This window comes from Salarias fasciatus, chromosome 20 (assembly GCF_902148845.1).
Source record: "Salarias fasciatus chromosome 20, fSalaFa1.1, whole genome shotgun sequence".
In the NCBI taxonomy this organism is placed as follows: Eukaryota; Metazoa; Chordata; class Actinopteri; order Blenniiformes; family Blenniidae; genus Salarias; species Salarias fasciatus.
Genome location: NC_043764.1, coordinates 24,920,757 through 24,945,215, shown reverse-complemented (window position 1 = coordinate 24,945,215; position 24,459 = coordinate 24,920,757). Strand labels below are relative to the sequence as shown.

Sequence of the window (24,459 nt, the reverse complement as noted above, 5' to 3'; positions counted from 1 at the left end):
GTGAGTGAGCGTGTGCACGAGGGGCAGGAAGAGGCGCGCTCACAGCACCGTTATTTTATAAACGAAAATTTTTACAAATATTTTATTCAACTGTTAATTATGTGAGAATTTCTTATGTTATAAAAAAAACAAAAGTTGCGATGAAATAAAGAAAATCATTTTTCGAAAAATAATATCGTCTTTGGTCACGTGATCTCTTTTGCGCAGACTCCGTGCTGACGAGCTGGGGGTACCGATAAATCCGGAAGACGAATGACACAAACATTTTCTCTTTTACGTGTCATTATCGCAGCAGTTTAACTTTCCCTCCGTATATTAGCCCTTCATTCCAGGATTACAGTAATCTGAAGCGTCCTGATGAGGAAACAGCGTAAGAAAGTGTAAAAGTCGGCGCTCGGTTCGTTTCCGCCGAGACGAGACGAGGTGGCAGTCATCGCAGAGCAGACAGGTAACATCTGAACAGTTTATATCCCAGTAACATCTGAACAGCTTTTATACAGGTAACATCTGAACAGTTTATATCCAAGTAAAATCTGTACAGCTTTTATACAGGGTGACATTTGAACGGTTTATATCCCAGTAACATCTGTACAGCTTTTATACAGGTAACATCTCTGTACCTTTTATACAGGTAATATCTATGCAATTACCTGTGCAGGTAACATCTGTGCAGTTTGGATACAGTTAACATCTGTGCAGTTTTTATACTGGTAACATCTGTGTAGTTTTTATACAGGTAGCGTCTGTGTGTGAAGGTAACAGCTGTGCAGCTTTTAGATCAACAAACAAGTCACTGTAATTTCAATACCATGTTCTTCATTGGTCTGGCTTTGCCTTGGTTTAGGCTGATGTCACTCGTCTTGCACAGCCACTATTTGCATTTATTGCATATCAAACGTATTAACACAATCATCACATTTCATATTAGTTGCTCTGCATGTTCCCTCTGTCTTGTTTTAATTGCACCTTTCTGTATAAGTTCTTTGCAGGATGCAGATAACAAAATACTAGCACTCACGTTACTGTAATTATATAATATACGTATAATTTTTATATGTAGATGCACTTTTTATAAACTTTCATTTGCATCAAGAATGCATGCTTTGACAACTCAAGTACAAACTGCTAAATATACTTCTCAGGTTTGAATTGCAATTGCTCAAATCTTTAGATCCATATTTCTGTAGCTAGTAATGGAAAATTCCTGTTGTAGATCTTCAATTTATTATTAAACAAATTGCCAGTTATGTTTTGTCTCCCTCCTACAATTGCCTGCAGAGCCTCAAGTCAGATACTGTAGCTGATACTGGCACATTGTCAAGAATTTGAATAAATGTACATGTGTTATTGTGTAACCTTTCTGACTGAGCTGCTTTTTCTTCTGCAGGTCTACAAGACAGTGAATCATGAGATTAACAGGTGAAGTGACATACACTGAGTGGAACTGGCTCTTTGTTGGTGCCGTGGTGATCCTGAGGTTCCCCGCTCTCTCTGTGACAGGTCCTCTTCGGGCTGCGGCTGTGCTGCTGCTGGTTGGGCTCACCTGGCTGTTAGCAAACACCTTTTTCAGAGGGGACAGCGGATCTTCAGTCCGCCATTTCTTCATTGGTAAGAAATGCTAGAGAGAAGGAGTTTCTGAATAACAAACTGTTTCAGCTCTTCTGTGATCGGTGCATTTCATGTGTTTTCTTTCTCAGGTGCAGGTGAAGAGCCGACACCCTGTAAGTAGAACGATCTCACCTTACATCTTAATAAATCTGCATCTTTCTTGCATCTTTTCTTCTTCAATGCTCCTCAACAATGTGTCATGTGTTTCAGCTGAGCCCCGCCCCCGGAAGTACAAATGCGGCCTTTCAGCCCCCTGTCCTCCGAAGCATCTGGCTTTCCGCCTGGTGTCCGGCGCTGCCAACGTCATCGGTCCCAAAATTTGTTTGGAGGACAAGATGTGAGGCCCATCTCTCCCCCTCCCTCCGTCTTCTTCTGTGTCTGTCTCCCTCGCTGTCTCCTTCGTTCAATGTCACTTTTGTTAATTTGGTTTTCCGTTCAATCTGTTCTGTTTTTTTGTTTTTTTTCCTCTGTGCTGTCACAACCAGTCTGAGGATCTGAATGCAAGTATTGTCTCAGTCTGTTGGTCCCTCGTGTCTTTGGTTTTGTCTTTTTTTTAATTCGGGTTTTGGTAGTTTTTAAGTATCAGGCAGTATTAAAAAGCCCAGAAGCGGTGGGTCAAGCCCGTGTTTCTGCTTGACAGGTTGGTGAGCAGTGTGAAGAACAATGTTGGCCGGGGACTGAACATAGCTCTGGTGAATGGTACGAGTGTCTTCATACTTTGTTGCACTCATTTTTTTTCTCTCTCTTTTCTTTGGTATTTTAACGTTTTACTGCTGTTTCTTTGCTTCAGGGGTGACAGGCGAACTGCTGGAGACAAAAACTTTTGATATGTGGGCTGGAGGTAATAAAAACCAGACTTTTTAGTGTTTAGTTTGAATTTCACATCTGGTGTTACATGTGGCTTTCCCATGTCTTTCCCATTTACCACAGCGCATGGCTTATTTGATTGTTCATTTTCAGATGTCTCGGACCTGTTGAAGTTTCTTCGACCGATTCACGAGGGAACCCTGGTGTTCGTGGCTTCTTTTGATGATGCTGCGACAAAGTAAGAAGTGCAACATGTTGGCAGTTCCAGCACAGCACGTCCCGCCTTCCGTCTCCGACACGCTCCCGGACACGAGCTCAGCAGATCATTTGTCTTGCGTTGTGTCAACATTGTAATTACTGGGATGAAAATGTTTCAAGGAGTAAAAGGAAATGTACTTTCAATAGCAAAGCGACAGCAGAGCCCATGTCCAAATAATGATCATTTAAACCAGAGGCTAAAGCACTTCAGTTAGTTATTGAAGACAGACTCAGCCCATAAATTCATCCTCTACTCCGTGGGTGCCAAACATAAGGCCTGTGGGCAAAAGCCAGCAAAAACACCAAGAAAATTGTGAAAATTTCAAAGAAAACACTGATTTTTAAGCAAGTTTCAACACAACACTGAAACCTGAGCTGAGATATCACTGATAGCCAGGAAAGATAACTGCCTCTTCTCTGCCAAACTAGCCTCAAAGCCAAGCTGCCACAGTGAGTTTGTTAATACATGCATAATGCAACAGCTATAGATGTTTTTTTTTTTGGACATTTCGAAGGTTTCATTAAAATTGTTTTTACATCAAGATTGTAGTCTCAGCACCACTTCAAAGGATATTGTGGCACTATTTTACAGGTTTTCAACACATTTTTTATCTGATAAAAGCCTCTTTTCCCTCCCCCTTTCCTGTCAGAATGAATGATGAGTCTCGTCGGCTGTTTGATGAGCTGGGGAGCACGGCGGTGAAGGAACTGGCCTTTAGAGACAGCTGGGTGTTCGTCGGAGCCAAAGGCATCGAGAACAAGAGTCCTTTTGAGCAGGTGGGTCTTTGTGACCGGTGATCAGCTGTGAGAATGTGTCGCCACTCTACCTCATTGACGTCCCGCTCTATTTCCATGCGGCCGCTAACAGCGCATGAAGAACAGCAAGAGCAGCAACAAGTACGAAGGCTGGCCCGAGTCCCTGGAGATGGACGGCTGCATCCCCCTGCGGCCGCCGCTGGAAAGTTAACCCTGCATGGTACTTCCTCACCACGCAACACCTGGCGACGCAGCGGCGAAACAGACTGACTGTTCCAAAAGCCAAGGACCTGCTGAAAGGATAGAAAACATTCTCCCTCTGGGTGCAGAAAATCGACATATTCTCCCTCTGTTGACAGGGACATGCAAAGACTGTTTTGACTTGAGGTGAAATAATGCTGGAGCCTGTAGAGAAGCTATGAATACCGATTTGTGAGCTTTGTTTTTTTTTTTTTTCTTTTTTTTAAAGAGAAAGCGGATGAGGGCAATCTGGAAAGTGAAATAGATTGATGACCAAAGTGTAACAGTGACCAGTGAGCAAACACAGATGGAGTAGGTCTTCCAAAGATACCGAAGGAAATGAAGATGTTTCTCCTCTGCAGGATGGGGACTCTCCAAACTTCTGGTTTCACATTACAGCATTAGGAAACCAAGTCCACGTTTGTATGAGAGGCAGTGTAGAGCTACTTCTCTACTTTAAACTCACGGTCTGTGGAAAGATTTTATATTTGACTGTGGGTTTTTTTTTCTTTTTCATTTAGTAAATCATATTTCCGTGATGTTGTTATGCCTGATATGTGTCCGTTGTTTCCTTAGAACTTGATTCACAGCAGTTGTTGCTTGCCATGTGTTTACAGATTTGTTGAGACAAACTCAGTCAAGGTCATGTCACTTTTGTTTTTCGTTCATTCATTCAGTTTGTTTTCACTATTTATTTTGATATTCTGACAGGAAACAGCGTCTTCATCATAATATGACCATCTGTTTAAACGATATCTCCGGCGTCTTATTTTAAATGATTTTGTTTGTAGATGACATGTGTGCTTGCTTGTGTGTGTTTGTTATTTTTCTGATTGTTGAATGTATTCTTTTTGGCCTCTGTAAGTCAAACCTGTAGGAAATGTCAAGAGGAATGTTGTTACTGTTATTATTATTCCATTTGTATGGTTTGAATTACATATGAGATGCCTTTGTCTGGACTAGAATGTTACCCAAGTTTATGGTTTTTTTTTTTTTTTGGTTTTTTTTTTTAAGATTACCGTCTGTTTGTATTGTGATATCTTTAATAATGAATAAAACAATGTAAAAACGTTTGTGTGTAAATCCACGAGAGGGCGCCAAAGCCCCAGGCCTGAGCGGGGTTACTCAGTTCATTGTGCTCAGGGCAGTTCTGCCCTCTCTCAGCGGCTCTCAGGTAAGCTCAGGTGGTCTAAAGGATGTTCTGGAGCTCTGCTTCATCAGCGACAACACAGGAATGTGATCGTCAGTAAATCGATAAACAGAAACAATTATAGAGGCTACAAATTGATCGCTGCATTGAAACATACTGTGGTGCCTTCACGTGTTCTCACAAAAATCGTAAATTGGACATAATATCGCAAACGGATGTTTTCCCAATATCATTGCTGGATTTTTTTTTTTACTTACTAGTAAGCGATCTTATAATGTAGTTCTATATCATGGGTACTGTGTGCTGTTCATGTTTTCAAGATTTAAGATAAAGGACTGTATTACTGTCAAGAAATTAAGTTATCACAAGCAGAAAAGTGGGTTCATAGTCGTATGAAAAAGATAAGAATTTTCCTTCTTGATTTCTCTCTATAAACATATAGCCCAGTATTCACCATTTCTGATATGTAAATAAATTTATAGATCACGGTCATACTGTGTGACATCTTTTATGGTTTTTAGGTTAAAAGTTTTTCCTTGACAAAAAGTAAGGAACCAAAATATAAGCAGAACTTGTGCCATTATTTAGCAGATTTTGGAAAGTGGAAGCGGATAAAATGTTGGAGTATATGATCACTTGTGTGATCAAAAGTAAAAAGGAGCCTGTGAACCCTCCAGTTACTGACGAATTGATTTTTACTCTGTATTTTCACCGTATCTTTTCTTGTCATAAACATCTGAACAGAACTAAAGATCTTGCTCAATGTTATATGTGAATTTAAATGTCATTCTTTCTGACTTCTTTTTAATTATGGGTCCATTATCACATCTAAACTGAAAACATAATTGTTCTCCCCTGACGCTCTACTGAGACTCATCCAACATGGCGACGGCGCTGAGCCACATTCCAGCAGTCCACTAGGCCGTTTGTTATGATTACTGAAAAAACAAAAAAGAGATTTCCGAGTTGTCACTGAAGGCAGCATTAAGGTCACATAACGAGCCGTGTAGAAAACACATGTGCGCGGCGCCCTCTAGCGGCACGGCTCGCCCACTGTCAGGTTTTGTTCGTCCTCCGGATGGTGATGAGCCCCGTGGCCAGTGAGCGAACGGGCAGGCACCGCGCGCTCACTTACACGCGAGGAACCTGCCGAAAGGCCGTCGGAGCCGCGCGCTGTAAATTATGTACATAACTTACGGTTTTTTCCCGGATTACACATGAATGGCCGGCCGCACAACTCGGAGCCGCCACACCGAGCAGCGAGTGGGAATATCCGTAAAGCGACTGCAAGCATCGTCTGAAGGGGAACACCGCGAGCCCTCCGTGCCCGTCTCTCCGCCGCACGCACACCGACCGAGGCTCGACGGCTCCGCCGGGGATTTTAAAACGTAACACAAAGCCGTGCTGTTTTTATTTTATTTTATTATTTTTTTCTATTTTTCCAGCAGGTGTAAATTAATTTTGTAGGAAGTGTACAGCTTGTGTATATAAGCCCTGGACGTCTGTACAGAGATAATAAAGACCCACTTATCTGAGGCGAACAGCTGGTTTTTCAAACAAACATGAACGGACGACGCGCCGCGAGCTTTCATTCGAGGTGAGTGATGTTTGTTGTTGTTTTATGGCCAGGGATCATCGTATCAGACTGAGCTCCTCGCCGCGGCAAGACGTTGTTGTTTTAATTATTATTTCTATTAAGTGAGATGAATACAACCATTCTGGTCAAGTGCACTGCAGCGCGCGCGCGCGCACCGGGACTCGCACCATCATATATTGTGATGAAGTGCATGGTGTTTTTTTTTTTTTTTTTTTCTCAGTCACTCCGGTGCTGCTGCTGCTGCCCTGGATGGAGATTGTACTTAGTGTCTTTCGCCGTTTGCATGGCGTTTCTGGAGTCAGCTGAGCTCCCGGCTGGCCAATGGCCGCAGTTCATGGTGCCCGCACGTCCAGGCTCGTCCATCCCTGTTGTGTACATGCTGGAGCCTATAAATAACGTACATTAATTGCTTCAAGAGTGCTGCATGACCAGTCACATCATAGTTGAGGCAGTTTAACCATCACGTGTTGCAAATTTAAAATAACAATAATAATAAAAAAAAATCACGGTTGTTTATGGTGTGGTTAAATTATTCATGAAGCTCAGCAGCTCCTGCTCAGCAACTGTATTGATTTCTTATATCAAAACAGAGGATCTGATCCCTCTGAGAGCAGTGGTGGTGTACTCACAACATTAGAGAGGATGCTTCCTCCCCTTAAAAAAAAACAGAAGAGCTGACAGGTGCTAAGGCACTGAAATCAACACTTTGCTGATGCTCCACCGTCCTCCAGAGGTAAAAGAGGCTCGGTCGTTGATATGAGCACCTCCACTAGTAAAGCCACTTTAGTGGGCATGTAATCCTGACTCATCATCTGCTGATTAAGGATCGCCTCCCTCACCTGGATTACAGGAATCCTGTGGAATTGGCCGGTCCTGCACGTTGAAAGGACTGAAAGGGAACAAAAAGCGGAGGGTTAGATAACACATATTCTCTGTGTGTGTCTCTCCCAGTGAACAGTACTCTGTGTGTGCTACCTACACTACACTCTCCCATGCTTGACCTGGATTGGACAAAAGTCCTTGTTGTGTTTTTCAGCCTTGAGTTTCCCCTAATGGGAAGAGAACAATCATTGTGTGTTTGATTCTGGTGGTCGGCATTTGATATTTTTCATCACATTTCAAAACAGGGAAGCAACATGTGCTGAACAAATTGTGCAGTCACTGAATTGGGGGAGTACTCCTGCACTTCTTCTTTTATCGTATTTTCTTGTGTTCATGATCCCTGAAGAAAGATGTTAACTTTGCATTGGGGAACATTTCTCACAAATCCAGTATCACATTTTTTGATTTGGATAAATTTAAGAGCTGTGCAGTTGAAGTGAGTCTTTTTTCCAACAAAATTTCCAATGTTTACATTTGACATATAAAGCGGATTATTTCAACTATTTTCAAACAGTCACAAAAGTTTTTTGCCTTCAGTAACATCATTCAGTTGAAAATTCTCATTTAAACGTGTCATGATGAGCAGAGGTGTCAAAGTAATTTCAGTTCAGTTCCTACTTACGGCCCAATGTCATCTTGAGTGCACCGGACCGTTAGTAGTGTCAGAATAAGCTTCAAATTCAAACTTTAAACTTTTTCTTTGTTGTGGTGCAGATTATAGATGATAACAGTGTCTATAGTTTCACATAGCCAAATAATTTCTACAGGTAATCACTGCATAAAGCCACTTTCAATGAAACCTTCTGGTGCAAAATACATTAAAATGTCTCTTGTCTTGAAAAACTCTTGTTTTTGAGGGTAATGCTAGTTTGTTATCTTTCATGGCTGATTTCTTGGCTTGGGTCTCTCTGTTATTGTGTCCATTACTCTAGATAACTTGTTAAAAAAAAAAAATCAGTTTTGTTTGAATTTTTTACCATTCGCTTGGTTTGGCTGGATTGGAGCCTTTGCGCCTCAGTTTCGGCCCACAAGCCTTATATTTGCCACCCGACGCTTTAAAGGGTGAACTGTGAGTTCAGTCCATCGTGCCCTCTCCTCTGCATCTTGTCCTGGACATTATAATAATTACAGCTGTGCCATGCGATCAGAGATCGAGCCCTCTCCGTCTTTGCTGTGGCTGCAGCAGAAGTCGGGTCTTTGAAGGTTCGCACCTCCTCTCGCAGAGACGGATCCCGGTGTGACGGGAGTCGGCTCTGTTTTGCGTTATATCTGCCCGTGTGGTCAGCAGCTGAGCGGCCGGGTTCACGTGTGCGCCTCTGATCCTTTCAGAACACTTTGCCGTTTGAATTTTGACCAGCGGCTCTCAGACCTTGTGCTGCTCCGCTTCGCCTCCCCACATCAGTCGGGCAGCGCTTTCAAACGCAGGTTCGTCATCTGAATTCGAGCAAAGCGTCTTTTTTTTTTTTTCTTATCTCGCTTTAGTTTCCAGTCAAATGAATGTGCTGAATGTTTTCAGCCTTTGCTGACTCCCTGGTACAGTAAGCTCATTCAGCCTACTGATCTGCAGACTCATAGCATGTAAAGCACTGCGGCTGGCATTTAATACAGGATTACAGTGCAAAACACACACACACACACACACACACACCAGCTAATAATATGCTATAATACCTTCCTCTGCACCTGACAAATAGGAAATATCACTTAGAAGCGGCTTTGTTTCCACTGAACCAACTTTTTCTTTTTTTATTGTCAAAATGTGAATGTGTCATATATAAATGAAGGGCTGCACAGTAGTGTAGTGGTTATCCACCCTGCCTCACTTTGAAATGATGCCCGGTTTAATGTCAGGCTTGGTTGGTGGGAGTTTGCATGTTCTCTCTGAGCGTGCATGAGCTTTCTCAGGTTTTACATATTGTAAGAGAGTCAAAGTGGTATCAAAGATGGCTGGATATGTAGTTCATTTAATTAAAAACCACAACATTTTATGCACAATTTAAATAGTGCATATTGAGTTTCATGCTATATAATGATAACACAAACAATATGATAACAATGCAAACCATGTTGGTTGGTTTGTGCATCATTTATCACGTACTTGTTTGACATTGCAGGTCGTTTTGTCTGCTCATAAGAAGGGACTAAAGTGACATCTTTGTTATTCCAGAGACAGAGAGAGAGAGAGAGAGAGAGAGAGAGAGAGAGAGAGAGAGAGAGAGAGAGAGAGAGACTGCATTTTGACCCAAATGACGTGATTACACTGCATCACGGAGCATCTGGTGCTTCCCATCCCATTCAAATTAATGTTTGAATATCATCATGTAAATCCGTTGTTTGGGATTTAAAGTTTTAGAAAATGATGGCAAAGTTTTCACGCATTTTAGTATAAAGTCACACTCAGTCAATCATCGTCCCCGTTGCATTAAAAAAAAATGCCAATAGATGCTCATAGATCAATCCCAGTCCTGTCTTGTTAGTTTTAAGGCTGTGTGAATGAACTCAGTCACCTCTGGAGTTTAGTTTGAGCACATCAAGATGTTCACAGATGAACAGACTGTTAAATTCTGCCCTCTGCTTCCAGTCTGGCCGTGACAGAGGACATACCATCGGAAACTATTCCTATGCTAATGTAATCACCTCATGTTTTCAACCTCCTGCAACCACTAAAAGCATTTCTCCTCTTGTCTTTTCCTCTTCTCCTCTCCTCTCCTCTCCTCTTCCCTCCTCTCCTCTTTTCTCTCCACAACTGTAGCTGCTTTTGTTTGGGCAGAGATTCAGCTATAGTCGCCGCTTTCATTCACACAAACATTGGCACATATTTTATCAGGCAGAATCCCCCCGCGCCCCCTTTCTGTCTGTGTCACCCCCACCTCCCTCTTGTTCTCTTTCACACACACATTTTTCCCACCCCTTCTGCTTGTTGCCCCCCTGGCTCCATCCCTCCTTCTCTCTCTCTCTCTCTCTCTCTCTCTCTCTCTCTCTCTCTCTCTCTCTCTCTCTCTCTCTCTCTCTCTGTCTCTCTCTCTCTCTCTCGCTTATTGAAACTCTACTGTTCGCCTGCTCCCACCGACTGCAGTCCCTTCCTGTCCCCCTCGCCACTTTTTATTCACTCTTTTCATCTGCATGTCCCTGTCAATTGTGAAAACATGGCTGCCTGCTTACGCACACACACACACACACACACACACACACACACACACACACACACACACACTGTCCACTGGTTTTTCTTTTGTCTGCCTCATTTTTCCAGCTGCAGTTTTATCCGAAGCGTCTTTACATTCTCCACTATCTTCGTGTTAATGAAAAAATACAACAGAATTGCAATGCATTTTGGGTATTTGATACTGTAGATTGTGTAGAGTGCGTTTGCAGAAAGTTTTGCGCTCGTGCTGTTGAGCTTTGTGAGAAAAAAAAAAACGTCGTGGAGCAGAGACGTCACGCCGATTTTTACCGCTCATCTCAGAAAACCATCAGGCCGCTGCAGGTGTTCTCCCCCATGCCGGAGCCTCACAGAAGGCCGCGGGGCAGGGCGAGCGCCGCATGTCAGATGCTCGGCTCCCATGTACAGCCACGGTGACGTGAGAATTCGACGCACGCCGCGTGCCGGAGTGGTTTTGCTGCCGAAGCGACATGTCACCGTTGGTTTTGTTCGCTCCAACTGTAGTTTACCTCGCTGGCCCACATGGTCGTTGCTTGGTCATTTGGCTGGTGTCAGGAAATTCCTCCCAGCATTCTTTCATTGAAAGGGGACATGTGGTTTGGGCGCGAGTCACAGTTCGCTTTTGATGTGTGTGTGTGTGTGTGTGGGACAGAGGGATAAAGACGGAGTGAAACACAACAAAGTTTGTTCTGACTTGCTGGTGTGTGTCTGATATCTGTGTCTCGGTGTCTGTGTGTGTATTCGGAGGGGAGACTGTGTGTGTGTGTGTGAGAGACAGTGATGGGGTTGAACGTGTTTGATGTACTGTGATAACTCTGTCCGGTATGTGGCTTTCATGGGAACTCCTTGCCCTGGGGGACATGGGCGAATAAGCTCCTGTTTAAAGGGCAACTTCCCTCTCTTTATCGCCTGTTGTTTTTCCCCCTTTATGTTCCCCACATCCTGTTGGCCTGCACCTTTCCAGACTCACCACACTAGGTCCCTCTCAGGTCCCAGATACTCATTTATTTAATTTTTTTTATTAAAAATTTTAGATTGAAGGTATGATTTCGCATTCGTTAAATGCTTATGACACTACCTTAATGGAAACGCTGACAGAAAGAAAGATGACATTGATCACTGATACATGGACCCGGTTACACGTTTTCAAGCGAAAACACAAAACTTTAGTTGCATTTTGGGCGTCCGTTTATATGACAACAATGCTTGTAGCCACTAAAAATGCCGCTTTTTGAAAAAAGGGTCCCAAGGTGGAACTTTTTGAAAATGCTCAGACTCTGCTGTGGTGTAAGAGGGTGAGAATGCAGCTTTTTGAAAATGCTGCTGCTGCTCATGTGAACCACGGCCATCGGAAGTAGGTCTTTTGCACATGCACAAGTCAATGGACAATAACAACAATGGCGGCCTCCAGTGTGTCCATACTTTCCTGGCCTTCGGTCTTTTAGAGTGGACAGTCACTGCAACAGCAACGCAACTTGGTCATCCATCCATACGAATGTCCCTGTTTTCGCCATTGTTATATTACAGTAGATTGTTCTCTGCATGTGTGTGTGTGGTTTCATTACAACAAAAAATAACAGCACCCGCTAGTGACTACGTAGTTTTTAGCGTTTTTGCTGCTGCTGTATAAACGTAGAACTGTTCAGGTACCAAAATGTAAAGAGAAAACCTTTTCCTAACATGGAAAATGCATACTAAGCACAATGCATGAATTGAGTGGTAGTTTCCATAAAGCTAGATTTCCATGTTGACCTTCGGCTGAACAGCGGAATGGCTCAATGCACTGCATTACCGTTACATTCTCTCTGGTGTCAAATGCTGTCATCTATATTCTTTACCTCCATGCGGCTAATGATTTAATAATCATTTTTTTTTGTAGCATAAAGGCATCAGGAGTGGGGTGTGCTGTGGGAGAGTGTTTGCTCAGATGTAATTATACTTTGTCTGTTCGAGCTTGTGGCTGTGTCTCAGGAATGTTGCTGAACTGGAACGCTTTCTTGTTCTCGAGGAGCCTCTTAGCAGTTGGTCCGATATCGCCGTATTGTGTCTTAATTTGACTGACAGCTCCTCGCATCGGGCGTCACTTCAGTTTTCTTGGAGCTTGGAGACAAAGTGCTTGATGTGAGTGTTAATGACCATGTTATAAAAGAGATAATGGCTGCACTGAAGCACTCAACAAGTCCCCAGCGGTCCAGATTGTCTGTGGTCAAATTAAAGAAGAAGTTCAGAGTTCCTGCTGTGACTTTTTAAAGCTCATTTCAGTTACTTGCAGTACACGTGCGGTCCTCGGGGTTACTCGTGCTGTCATAACCACTGTGCACGTTATTGTCCTCCTGCCTCTACAGTGGCTCTGACTTGTATATACATTGCTATAAATGCATTTCAATTTGACACACTGCAGTGCAACACTGTCCCACCCAATAACACGTATAAACTATTATTAAAACCTTTCGTACTTCATACAGGAAGTTGAGTATCATATAAGACAAGCTAAAAGCTTGAATAAGTAATTTTAAATAATATATCAAGGCTTAACTGTGATTGATATATTTTTTTTCTCTTCTAGAATTTCGAGTCATTTTAGCATTTTGTTCCCATTGCCTGTAGTTTTAGATGTTGATAAGTTCAAAAAAGTGTAAATAGATTTAAATAACAATTATAGTAGTTCAAACTGAGTCAGTCGCCTCGAGGTAATCTGCAGTCCTGACAGTTCAGACGGACCTTCAGAGGCCAAAATAACGTCATTGTTGAATTTGCGTGTTGCCTATTTTAGGAGCCTTTTGTGTTTGCATATGCAGTGCCGTCCTCACCCTGTTGATCCAGTTTTTGTTCATACCGCGTGTGTGTAGAAATATCACTTTCAGCTACACGTCTGTGCTGCAGTGTTGTGAGTCACTCCAGTAATGTCATTCACACAGTAATCCTTTACTAGGGGTTGCAAAGCTGAATCGGTCGGTGTGGTTTGACCCTTTCAAAGACAAAATCAGCCTGGCGTATATGCGGTTTGACCCGAGCAAGAGGGAGGAATAAGGCGCTCGTAACTGGAGACGGTCTGTGAGCGGATGACAGGGATGCCTCTTGGCTGCAGCCCTTGAAAGTTGCACACGTCCACTTGTAAAGCAATATGCGTCGAGTTGTAAATTGATATACACAACGAGTTCGAAAATCCTGAGCCGTGCAACATTTTTCAACTTTCCATCCGCTGCGCCGTTGCTCTTCTTGGAAAGCTGCATTGCTTCTGCAGTGTGTATGTTGTTGGTGTGCATTAGCACGCTCTCTTCCTCTGAGGTCAGATCGTAAATGGTGACTTTAGGCTTTACTGCGTTTGTTATTAGCCTCTCATCTTTGTCTCTTAGATACTGTCTCCAGAGTAACTTCACCATGGCCAGCGTCCCAATGAGACCGCTTCGATGCGGACACTGAGATACCGCCACTGGCTGTCATTGGGCTGAGGAGATTGAATAGTAATGACCTTGTTTTAAAGCCAACAATAAAAGGAAAAAAAAAAGATGTAATATAAGAGATGATCAAACACCTGCACACACATACACTCACAAATATAGAGAGTGAATTGGTCAAAGTGTTGCCGGGTGGTGGCGGAGTTAGAGGAAGCGTGTGATCAGGTTCAGCTTTCCCCTGCCAGAAAAGTCCTGAGAGTCTATTTGAAACTTCACGGTGTCTAATGTCACCCTGCGTGAGGGGCAGGCTCACTGTACAGCGCTGGCTGAAGGCTACGCTGATGATAATCACAAACTTAGTTGTGTATATTTATGAGTGCTTGGTTGCAGATGTGTGGAAGTCACTCCTGTACCGTTCACCAATCCCTCTGTGTATGAATAATTCACAGTGGACCGGCCCGGGGTTCATCATCCATATTTAATGGTCAGGATTGCGTTCGCCTAACTGTGGCTCTCTGTTGGCTAATGGAGCTGTTGAACACAACTTAGGCCCAGCCGGTAAACATGCACCAGCTGATTTATGAAGTTATCTGTAATTTTTGACGAGTGTTTTTTTTTTTATGCACCAAGATCGAACTTTTGTTCAGCAGAGGTTCTCAAGCAGTTAAGGCCTTCATAATGTAAATGTGTGTAAATCTAGCATGTCTCATCAAACAAAACTTTTTAGGGCTATTTTTTCAGGGCTGTCAAACAAAGTTTACTTTATTATTCCACTATATGAAATTTGTAAAATAAAATTCTTTGAAATTTTTGGCAGTTTGCTTGGTGGGATGGTGGGTCAGACTGGAGCCTCTTGCAGGCCAGTTTTGTCTCATGAGCCTTATGTTTGATACCCCTGTTTTAGAGGCGTAATTGTGTTAACAGCGATTCTCTTCCTTGAATGTGTATTGATGCCGCTTTGTTTTTGTTTTTGCAGGTTCACTTGAAGATCCGCATGCTGCCGTTTGGAGGAAAAACACGGCGGGCTTCAGAGGACTCCTGGTTTAGCGAGGTAGCTTGAGCTGAGAGACGAATGTCTTCCCTGGATTAACGCTGCGCACGTTGCCTCTGAAGCCAATAGAGGAAATGGTGAGGAGAAAATTGAGGACAGAAACGGTTGGTTAACGGTCGGGGGTCTCACCCCACGACGCGCCGGTAAGAGCAGAAACAGCAGAAAGGCAGAGGAGGAAGGCGGGCAAAGGTCAAGAGTCTCCAGTTTGAAGAGAGACAGCCGGCACCCGCAGCCTGGAAGAGCATCCTGACAAACTAGAAGGAGTGAGTGGGTGACCACAGAAAGAGAGAGAGACGGGGACTGACGGAGGAGGAGAGGTTCGGAGGAGGGGGAGGAGGAGGAGGGGGAGGGGTGGAAAAGGCCGTCGCCTATGGCTACTGACCCGGGAGACCCCACAGGTACCGAGGACTCCTCGGAGAAACCTGATGGACAGAAGGAGGAGGACACGGGGCGGGAGGGCCGGACCGCCCCACCCAGGGAGTCCATACGCAGCGCGCCCACAGACTGTTCCTCCTCAAAGACTCACCCAGACAGAGCGGCTGGAGGGGGGGACGGAGGAGGGGGAGGCAAGGAAGGAGGAAGAGGAGAAGTCTCCCATGGCAACGAGGAGACCGTGGTCAAACCGACTCCCGCGTTGCCTTTACCAGTGGATACCGGTCAGAAACGCCTGAGGAGGGAGAAGCGCTTCTTCAGGAAGAGCGTGGAGATCTGTGAGGAGGACGATGACGTGGGAGTGGCCCCCGGCGTGCCCCACAGCGCCCCCCACCTGGAGCTGCGCTCCTCGGACTCGGTCTTCAGCGGGGCCCCCCAGCAGCAGGGCGCCGCTTCGTCCTGCGCGGCGCTGGGACACGACCCGTCCTTCTCCAGCTCCGGCCAGGAACCGGGCAAGGACGCCCCTTCGTCTGTGCCCGCCCAGAGGGGCAAAGAGAGGGACCGCGAGCAGGAGGAGGAGGCAGAGATGAAGGCTGTCGCCACCTCCCCTGGAGGACGCTTCCTCAAGTTTGACATTGAACTCGGCCGAGGAGCCTTCAAGACGGTGTACAAAGGCCTGGACACCGAGACGTGGGTGGAGGTGGCTTGGTGTGAGCTCCAGGTAAGAGAAATGGCTTTTCTTGCATAATCCATCCATAGATATACATCCTGCGTTTGCAGGCTCAGTTTTCTGGAACAGAGCCCTGCTCGGTAAAGAAGTGTGGTTTGAAGATTCTTCAGCCCAGCGTTGCTCTTTTGAAGTTGGGAAATCTCAGCACGTCGTCTGCTTACTATTCACGGCGTGTGACTGAGGTGAAAAGGAGGAGCATCGCCGGCTGCTGAGTGACAGCACAAAGGAAAAATGGGAAGGTTTCCCTCTTCTAGGACTGCTATGAATAATTGAAGCGCAGGCAGTCAGCGTGTCTGTGGACTCGCTGTAGAAACAGTAACGCCCACATTTGTCTGAGTTCATTGAAGGGAAATTTATTTAGATGTTTGCATTGTTGGAGAAGCAGTGAACTCAAACAGGGAGCTCCTCGGGAACCTGTGCATCCTGTAGTGTCCGGAAGAGGTTTAATCCAGGTACATTAATTGTTTTCCATTTCAAAATAAACAGTCCGTCTCAGTCGGAGGTGTCAAACACATTTTAGTTCAGGTTCCATGTACAGCCCAGTTTCTTCTGTTTGGCTGGATTGGAGCCTCTTGCTGGCCGGTTTTGGCCCTCGGGCCTCATGTTTAACACCCCTGATCTCACCCATGTGTTCCCAAACATGCCAATAAAACATACACATGGGCCGAAGCTGCTGTGCTCGGAGCCCACATTTGTCTTTTTTTATGTCAGAATGAAAGTGAAAAAGTCACGTGAAGGGGAAGCTCTGAATGGGAGGCATTTTTCTGAACACAGCAAAGAGGAACACTGTTGTGGCTGTCGGTGTCACGATGGCTTACGCTACTGCAAGAAACTTTTTGTCACGCGTTCACAATGCAGTGGGAGGAAAATGGTGAAGTACGCTGAGTGTTTATTACGGCAGCATTGTCGGTCTTTACATACTGTGGCCAACTGGATTTCATTATGCTAAAAAGTAAACATTGTTGTATGGTGTGAGCGCAACATGTGGGAGCCCGACTTGTGGAGGAGAGAAAGCGCCGCATCCCTCCGACTCTGTGGCCTCACAATAGCGAGCAGTGTTGTGGTAAGCCGTCTGATTTGACTGCTGGCTTTGTGTGAGAAAAGTCAGTCATGTGTTTGGTTTGGAGCTAATTCTGAAACAAGAGCCCGGACTAATCCTTGAGATCAGATGCAATGGCATGCCCCCCTACCACTTTTTGTGTTATAACTCCACCAGTAAACCATCTTCACAGTTGGTTTTTTTGCTGCTTGCACAGCTCTTAAAGTCTTTCACTTAGAAGCTGTCACATTTCTCCCAAGCTCTGCCGAGGTTGTTCAGGTAGCGCCCTCGCTCACTCGCTGCAAAAATAGACGTTTTGATCTTGACGAGAACAAAGGACTTTCTTTGAATCATGAATGAGAACAAATATCAGCTAGAAAAACAATGATAACAATAGAAACCGGACTTGGGCTGTAGCCTTTCTGATTCTGCTGCACATCAATTTACTCCACAATCAAATTGATAGCAGAAAATCTTGATTTTGTTCACAATTTTTTTTTCAGTGCGTAGCTGCATTTCACACATTAAACAAATAAATGATGTGAAGGCTGAAAATCCGGCACACACAGAAACACCTCAAAGAAAAGTGAAAATGCAGTGTGTGAAAAACAAATAATGAAGGCACAGGAGGTGATGGTGATTGAGAGAGAGACAGAGTGGCAGACACCATGAGCCAAACACAGGATTACCACGGAATCCCTCCCGCAGAGCGGTGTAGCTAATGCTAAGTTACCACATGGAGGGAGACACATAAACACACACTCACACACACACACACGGCAGTACACAGCAGCCTGGTCACACGCCTATCGATGGATCCAGTTCCACATTCAGGACAACGTTCTAGTCTGTCAGGGCACATGATCTGTCCTATTTACTCCACCTTAGCCAGGCTGCTACACGGTTTCAGGACACAGTGGCTACAGTAGAGTCAATAGAGTCGCAACACTTTGCTGAAATGCGACGTTAGATTAGAAATAATTAACTTGGATCATGACATTATTTGCTGTTGTTATAATAAGTTGGTAATATTCAATGATACGAATAATAAAAATGATTCCTGTAAAAAAGCGGGTCATTGTACTAATTTAAAGAAGACCTTGACTTCTTTTTCAGTATTTGTTTAATTCGGTTTGTTTTATCAGGGGCACACGGATTCACCAGTAGGCACAGAACTTGTGCTCATATTTTAGTGCCACACCTCCATGTTTGAAGGCGCTGGCTGCTGCGGCATGATTAACAACGCGCAGATAGCTGGTCTCTGCACTATTCCATGAGCACCAACCCACTTTCCTGTGAAAGTGCAGCCTGGGAGCGCCATGCTTCTCTCCCCCTGTGTCCATAAAGACAGGGAAGCCAGGGGATTAGCTGTCCAAATGCTGCTTGAAAGAGTGGGTAATTAAAGTTCACAGTGCGGACACCATCTCTCTTCTTTTCTCTCCCTTTCCCTGGGAATCCCACACCCTAAAGGGCAGATCCGTATATCTCCTGTTCTTTCCTCAGTCATTTTTTTTTTTCTTTTTGCCATTTATCACACTAAATGAACACGTTGTCCTGCATCCTGTGTGTATTAGATTTCTGTTTTCAAGCTGTGGCTTCCTGTCTGTATGTGTCAACATATGTCACTGTACATATCAGCCTGTCACCCCCCACCTCCCCTCGTCGCCTCGTTCCCTCTCCCCTTCCCTCTCCCGTTCTCTCTCTCCCATCACTTTTTGTCTGTTTGAGTGAGCATGCAGAGTGATCCAGGGAGTTGATTACAGTGGGTGCCTGTCGGGCGGGAACAAAAACCCTGCACAGACAGCACAACTCGGGCGGCAGAAACCAGACTGGTTCAACCCAGTCGTCCCAGACCGGTTCAGCTCGGCTCGGATCAGCACACAGCACACAGTTTTCACAAGTCCTGCAGTTCTGAAGATGATCATATCGTTAATGAAATCCTCGGTGGTTCCATTTGGATTTATGTCTGCAGGTAGATGCCAGCATTCTCCAAACACAGTGCCAAAGTTCCTTTCGGTGTTGTCTCTGTTAATCCCAAGGGCCAGCTGGTTTCACAACCTGCAGCAACAAAAAATGGCAAACAACTTAGAAAAACAAGAAACACAAGCAATAAAAGGGCGTTGTTTGAAAAGCAAAGACCGGCAGGAATGAAAGAGTTGTTGAGTTGATTAGTTCTTCATTTTGGCTGCACGAGAGAAGCAACCTGAACTCCCTGAGTTCAGGAATCAGCCAGGACGCCTTTCTTTAAAGACCTCCTCACTGCATTATAAAGGTTATTTAGGCTGTTCAGGGTCACGCCTGCAATAAAGTCAGCGCTCCCTTGTTTGGTACTTTATAGTGAAGATGCCCAATTTTATGATTATCTTGGAAATTTGAGTTGAAGAAGAGAAACAGCAGGGTTATTTGAAAGTACATTCCCAAAGCAGTGATGTTAACATTATATACTCAAGTTTAAGAGTCATATCATCATTGCAGTGTACTGTTTCAATTGGCAGCCCTTATTGACAGATAATTTCTAAGTTTCCCACTCACGTTAAGAAAAAAACTTGTCCTGTGAGTCAGAATATACTTTAATTAAAGCTGATTTTTTTTTGACGAGTCGCATCATTGTCAATATTTACACTGCATGTTCTCACCTCCTGGTTTGGCTTGCAAATAATACAGGGAGGAGTTGTGAATTATTGTGCATTTAATCATAACAAGCCCAGCTGAGCTCGGGCAGGTTAAACATGTTTGTGCTATTGATGGTTGACTGGAGTTAGTAAAGGCCGTTACGGAGTACAGGAGAGCCGGACCTGATTGGAATCGACCAGCACAGACTGGCCAGACGCATTTTTAACCCGTCAGCTGTCACTGTCCCCGGGGCTGCTTCCTCCCACCGCAGTCTTCATTATCTAACTGGCAAAGATTCGATTTCCATTGATGGTTTGAGACTTTAACTACATAACAGTGCCATTAACTGTACAGCCTGACGAGACATCAATGAATCTGAAGCACTTGTCGTGATCAAATTATTTTGACAGGATTAATATCAAAACAGGGTTCTCGTTAAGTCTCAATCAAGCAGAGCTGTATAGCGCAGAATGTCTTTTATATATGGAAGTCCTGTTTTTGGACCTACCGGAATTTCGACACCAGCTGCCTAACAGGAAACTAAACCTCCTGAATTAAGCCCTGGTTCGGCGTATTGTCTGAGTCCATGTGTGGAGGTGAGTGAACTTGGCCCACTGGCCCGCAGTTTTAATCTGGCGTGCAGGTCAGCCCTTTTCCAGCAATTTATCTTGTTAGTCTTAGCTGTTGTAGCTTACAGTAATCTAATCCCAGCCACCCGCCACCTTGGATTTTCAGACACCGACATACTTCCTCCTGCACTGTAAGGCCACATGGCCTCACGTTGTGCGGCTATCCTCCCACAGCAAACCTGAACCCACAACCACAAAGTTGTTTGTGCTCTGAATCAGCCAAATTTATCCCAATTAGTCGCCCTCAGACCAGAATGTAAGCTGAATATATTCGGTGTGATACCTGATACTCAAGCGGCGTTTACTAAAATAGATGTTTTAGAGCTCACGTGCTCATGACCCCCAGCCTTTTACCATCTGCCAAATGTGCCTCGTAAGCCATATCCAGTCCATTTACGCTGCTGTTTTATGAGGCCACTTAGTGACATGCAGCCTGACCTTCTTCTTTTACAGACGTCTGATCCAAAAGAAAGCAGAAATCTCTTGGTATCCGCGAGGCCTCAGGTCTGACTCTGCTCACGAAGTTCAAGCAATTATTCTACAGCAAAAGGAGCAATGAGATTTTATTATATTCATTATATTATTTAAAAAATGTGAGAAACTAATGGGGTTATCAAAGAGCACAGTTTACGATTATTTGAATAATTTCCATCTTAACCTTGCCAATGTAATTAGAATACGGTTTATTTTTAGGTGTTGTGGTTGATCTGGGAAATACTTTACGTTACAGGGACTCCTATGAATTCTTCCACAAACGGCTACAAGTAGGCAACATCGTAGCACATCGTAACACTCGAATATAAAAATAGTTTGTACGCAGGTTTGGTGCTGTTTACAGTACGGCCTAAAAATAACAGGACGACGGTGCACCTTTTACTTGTTTCAGTTTATCAGTTTAAGACGTCACTTTCCAGTGGACTTAAAACTGTACTGAATGAAAATTATGCCAAATTCATTGATTTGCAAGTCTCATAACGCCGTAGTTTATTCCCAGTTCAACATAAACAGCATATCAGGTGTTGGAATTTTATGATTTCAAAGATAATATTTTAAACTTTAGTGGAGCAACACATCTAGAGGAACATTTGACAACGAGTTGACTCAATTTGTAAAAGTACAATAACATTACTGAGTATAAAAGTCGTACTTCAAGGCCTCTCAGATGAAAGATCTGCAACAAAAGCAAAACAAAAGCCAAACCTGAATGCCGGTGGTGCTGCATTAAAAACAATAATGATTATCTGCTGGATATCAGGAGCAATCACTGCCTGTGAACACAGAAAATCCAAGTTAAATCTCCACCATGACAAGAAGAAGCCAAATATGAACTTGTTCCAGCAACAGCGCTAGTTTTTCTGGAGCAAAACTAATTCTAAATGGTTTGAGGCGAAATGTAAGACCGTTCTGTCAGCAGATGAATCAAAATTGGGAAAATGTTTTTGGCAAAGCATGAATGTTTGCTGTGTCATGTGGACTGAAGAGGAGAGAAGCCGTCCAGCAGACACGCATGTCTGATGAGATGAGCTGTTGATGCTGAAATGTGCAATAAGGTTTTTATAGGAATAAAGAAAAGAAAACATTCTTAATTGATCCCTGTGGGGAAACGATTTCTCCGTCCTTTTCATCAAGTATACACAGTAGAAGCAGTGGGCTGTCATGGGAGTAGCCGGGGTTGAGATCCTTGCTCAGGGACTCACCCGTCAAACCTACAACACTCGGATCACAAGCTCACTCCTCCAACCCCGAGGCCACCGCTGCCCCAAACAGAAGCTCCAGTCCAGACAATGTCTCCTTTCAGCACCTTTAATAGTTCAACCACATGGGATTGAACCACATAGTGCATCCATCCAGTCACTGCATTCTGTTTTCATTTACATTTAACACGTCGCCTCAACTGTTTTCAGGGTTTTGGATGAAAGAACAACACACCCACGGGCAAACAGATGTGTTTAATTGGTTCACTCATTAAACCATGATGTGAAAACTGCTTCTGTCAGAAAGAAGACAGTTTCCAATGCAACTCCAGTAAAACCAGCGTGGCTCGGCAGTGTTGATGACAGTAATTCACCACCACAGTGTAATATACTCATTAAGAATCTGCAGTGGAGACCTGTCAAGTCGAATATCTAATCCAGGCCTGATATTAGCCAAAATACACACCGCTACATTCATCTTTACATGTTTGTTATTGTGGCGTCGTCCAGCTGTTTTGTCTCTCGCATTCTCTGTTGCTTAAATCTCACTCCCTTGTCTTTGTGATGAGATATTTCTGTCAGTTGTTAGCTATATTGCATCTGTTTCTGTGAACTGATTCACTGGAGTAGGACGGAAACACTGCAGCAAAACAGTTCTAGACCATCGCTGGCATCCCTGAGTTTAATGTGTTACTCCCTCGCATTTGTCACAGCATTGTGATTTAACACTCATGCATTGAAAATGACACTTTTTAAATAGGACGTTTCATTGCTGCTCTGCCTTTATTTGGCTGAATTTGCGTGTGTGTGTGTCTGTGTGTGTGTGCGTGCGTGCAGGGGGTGAAAGGCTTTGCTGTGGGTGGTGGGTTTGTGTGAATCTGTCTAGACATAGCCTCACTGAGTGAACTTTCTGTGACCCTTGCTGATCCTCGGGCTATTTGATGCAACACTCAGGGGGAGACAAAATAGATGCTGAGGAGGCAACACACAGCAAGACGGGGAGGCAGAGTGATGCTCTGAGTCATGAGCGAGACAGAGGACAGAGACACTCGCGCAGAGGCGGGGCTTTCTGGAAATATGAAACACGCCCAGCGTAGGACGTAATACATGATTATTGAGGGAGAGACTGACAGCACCGAGACCTCGTGCAGGTTTAGACACACCTGAACACCTTCAGGTAAACGCATTTGCATATGAATGCACGCTCACAGTAACGGTGGCAGCTGGTGGTGAAGGAATGAAGGTATGAGGGCAGGCCTCGACAGGGCAGCTTTCTCCGAGCCATAATAGTGCAACGGGGAGTTCTCTTTTTTTTTTGTGTGTGTTGACAGTACTTCCGTGATGAGATGGGAGGAGCGAAGACATCGCTTTCACTTGCATTTCCAGAAAAGGACACAGACTGAAAGGTCTCCGGAAGGATTAACGAGCCACTCAGATGAGAAGCAGAGTCCTCTGCCACAGGTGGAAAGTGGAACAAACAAGGATGTAGTGGTAGAAAAATGCATGGCCTGTGAGGGGCATCCGTTTGTTTGCATCCAAACCTGCACAGAGCGTCGCCGCCCCCTCAGCGACTCGGTGTGAAGCAAAAAGCTCAACATCAATGGAATCGATCAGTGGAAAGTCAGTGTTATGATTACTTCTATTTATAGCCTGCTGAGGTCTGATTGTGACACGGGGATGGCCGCCCATCCCACTTCTCACACGCTGGCTTTTTTCCTTTTATGAAAATCAGCTTTAAGCCCTGTTTGAACAAAACGCAGATAAAGTTTCTGTGCAATTTAGGGGAGCACTTCAGTTCTTGCCTTTGAATTCATCAAATCACCAAGTTGTTGCTTATACTAAGTAGTAAAAATATTTGGTAAATTTATGCACATTATATATCCTGACACAGGACTTTGAGTTTAAAGATATACCGAGCAAAAGTCAAGTCTTCTCTAAAACCCTGAAATCGAGGACGCTCGACAAATAAAATGAAACAAAGTTTCAGCCTCATGACAAAAGAAAAAAATTACATTTATCTTCTAAACGCGGATTACGGCGTGCTATGTATTTGTTTGTGACTGTTCTCTCATAGACAGTCCGCCAGTGGAGGTCTACTGTCTGTCTCCAGTAAAACCCTGGGCTCAGACACTTGGTCCACCTCGACTCGTTTATCCCCGCCGAAGGGCAAAGGTCCAGAAACTTCCCTCAGATTTGACACGCTGGTTTTTTGTTTTTTTTTTTGCACTGCATTTCTTGAAGGTTCGACTCAGAATCAAACGTGTGCTGTTAAGTAACAGACAATACAGAGACTTTTAGCCACACATTGAGTTCTGTTAGTGACAAGGGAAAACAGGTGTTTCACTTCTGAAAATTGATTTGGTTTTTACTTCTTTAAGCAATATTTTAGAATGTTTCAGTCAAAACATTGAAAGAAATTTAAAAAAGCATTAATTGCCTCTTTTTAAGTCCCTGTGTTTTAGTGCAAGATCA

The 24,459-nt window shown here is 44.1% G+C and overlaps 2 protein-coding genes across 3 annotated transcripts in view; both read left to right on the top strand.

Moving 5' to 3' along the window:
- Positions 1 to 215: 215 nt before the first annotated feature.
- On the top strand, positions 216 to 4,691 carry fam3a (FAM3 metabolism regulating signaling molecule A). Its single transcript, XM_030119561.1, has 10 exons — positions 216 to 448; positions 1,388 to 1,419; positions 1,501 to 1,608; positions 1,698 to 1,721; positions 1,819 to 1,945; positions 2,249 to 2,307; positions 2,399 to 2,449; positions 2,569 to 2,653; positions 3,324 to 3,450; positions 3,542 to 4,691. Exons 2-10 carry the CDS (start codon positions 1,407 to 1,409, stop codon positions 3,638 to 3,640), a joined length of 693 nt encoding a protein of 230 aa, XP_029975421.1. The 5' UTR covers positions 216 to 448; positions 1,388 to 1,406; the 3' UTR covers positions 3,641 to 4,691.
- Positions 4,692 to 5,931: 1,240 nt separating this feature from the next.
- wnk3 (WNK lysine deficient protein kinase 3) overlaps positions 5,932 to 24,459 on the top strand; it is a 37,355-nt gene continuing 18,827 nt past the window's right edge. The window contains exons 1-2 of one of the 2 annotated variants that reach the window (XM_030119555.1): positions 5,932 to 6,416; positions 14,836 to 16,003. In XM_030119555.1, the coding sequence (XP_029975415.1) occupies positions 15,281 to 16,003 (723 nt within the window). In that variant the 5' untranslated portion in view covers positions 5,932 to 6,416; positions 14,836 to 15,280. The remainder of the gene's footprint in view (positions 6,417 to 14,835; positions 16,004 to 24,459) is intronic. The other variant, XM_030119557.1, reaches the window with a different exon arrangement.

Excerpts from the sequence above, each read along its gene's own strand:
- fam3a (XM_030119561.1), top strand. Across the intron at positions 1,609-1,697 it reads AGTCCGCCATTTCTTCATTG|GTGCAGGTGAAGAGCCGACA; the intron begins GTAAGAAATGCT and ends TTTCTTTCTCAG. Across the intron at positions 2,654-3,323 it reads TTTGATGATGCTGCGACAAA|AATGAATGATGAGTCTCGTC; the intron begins GTAAGAAGTGCA and ends CTTTCCTGTCAG.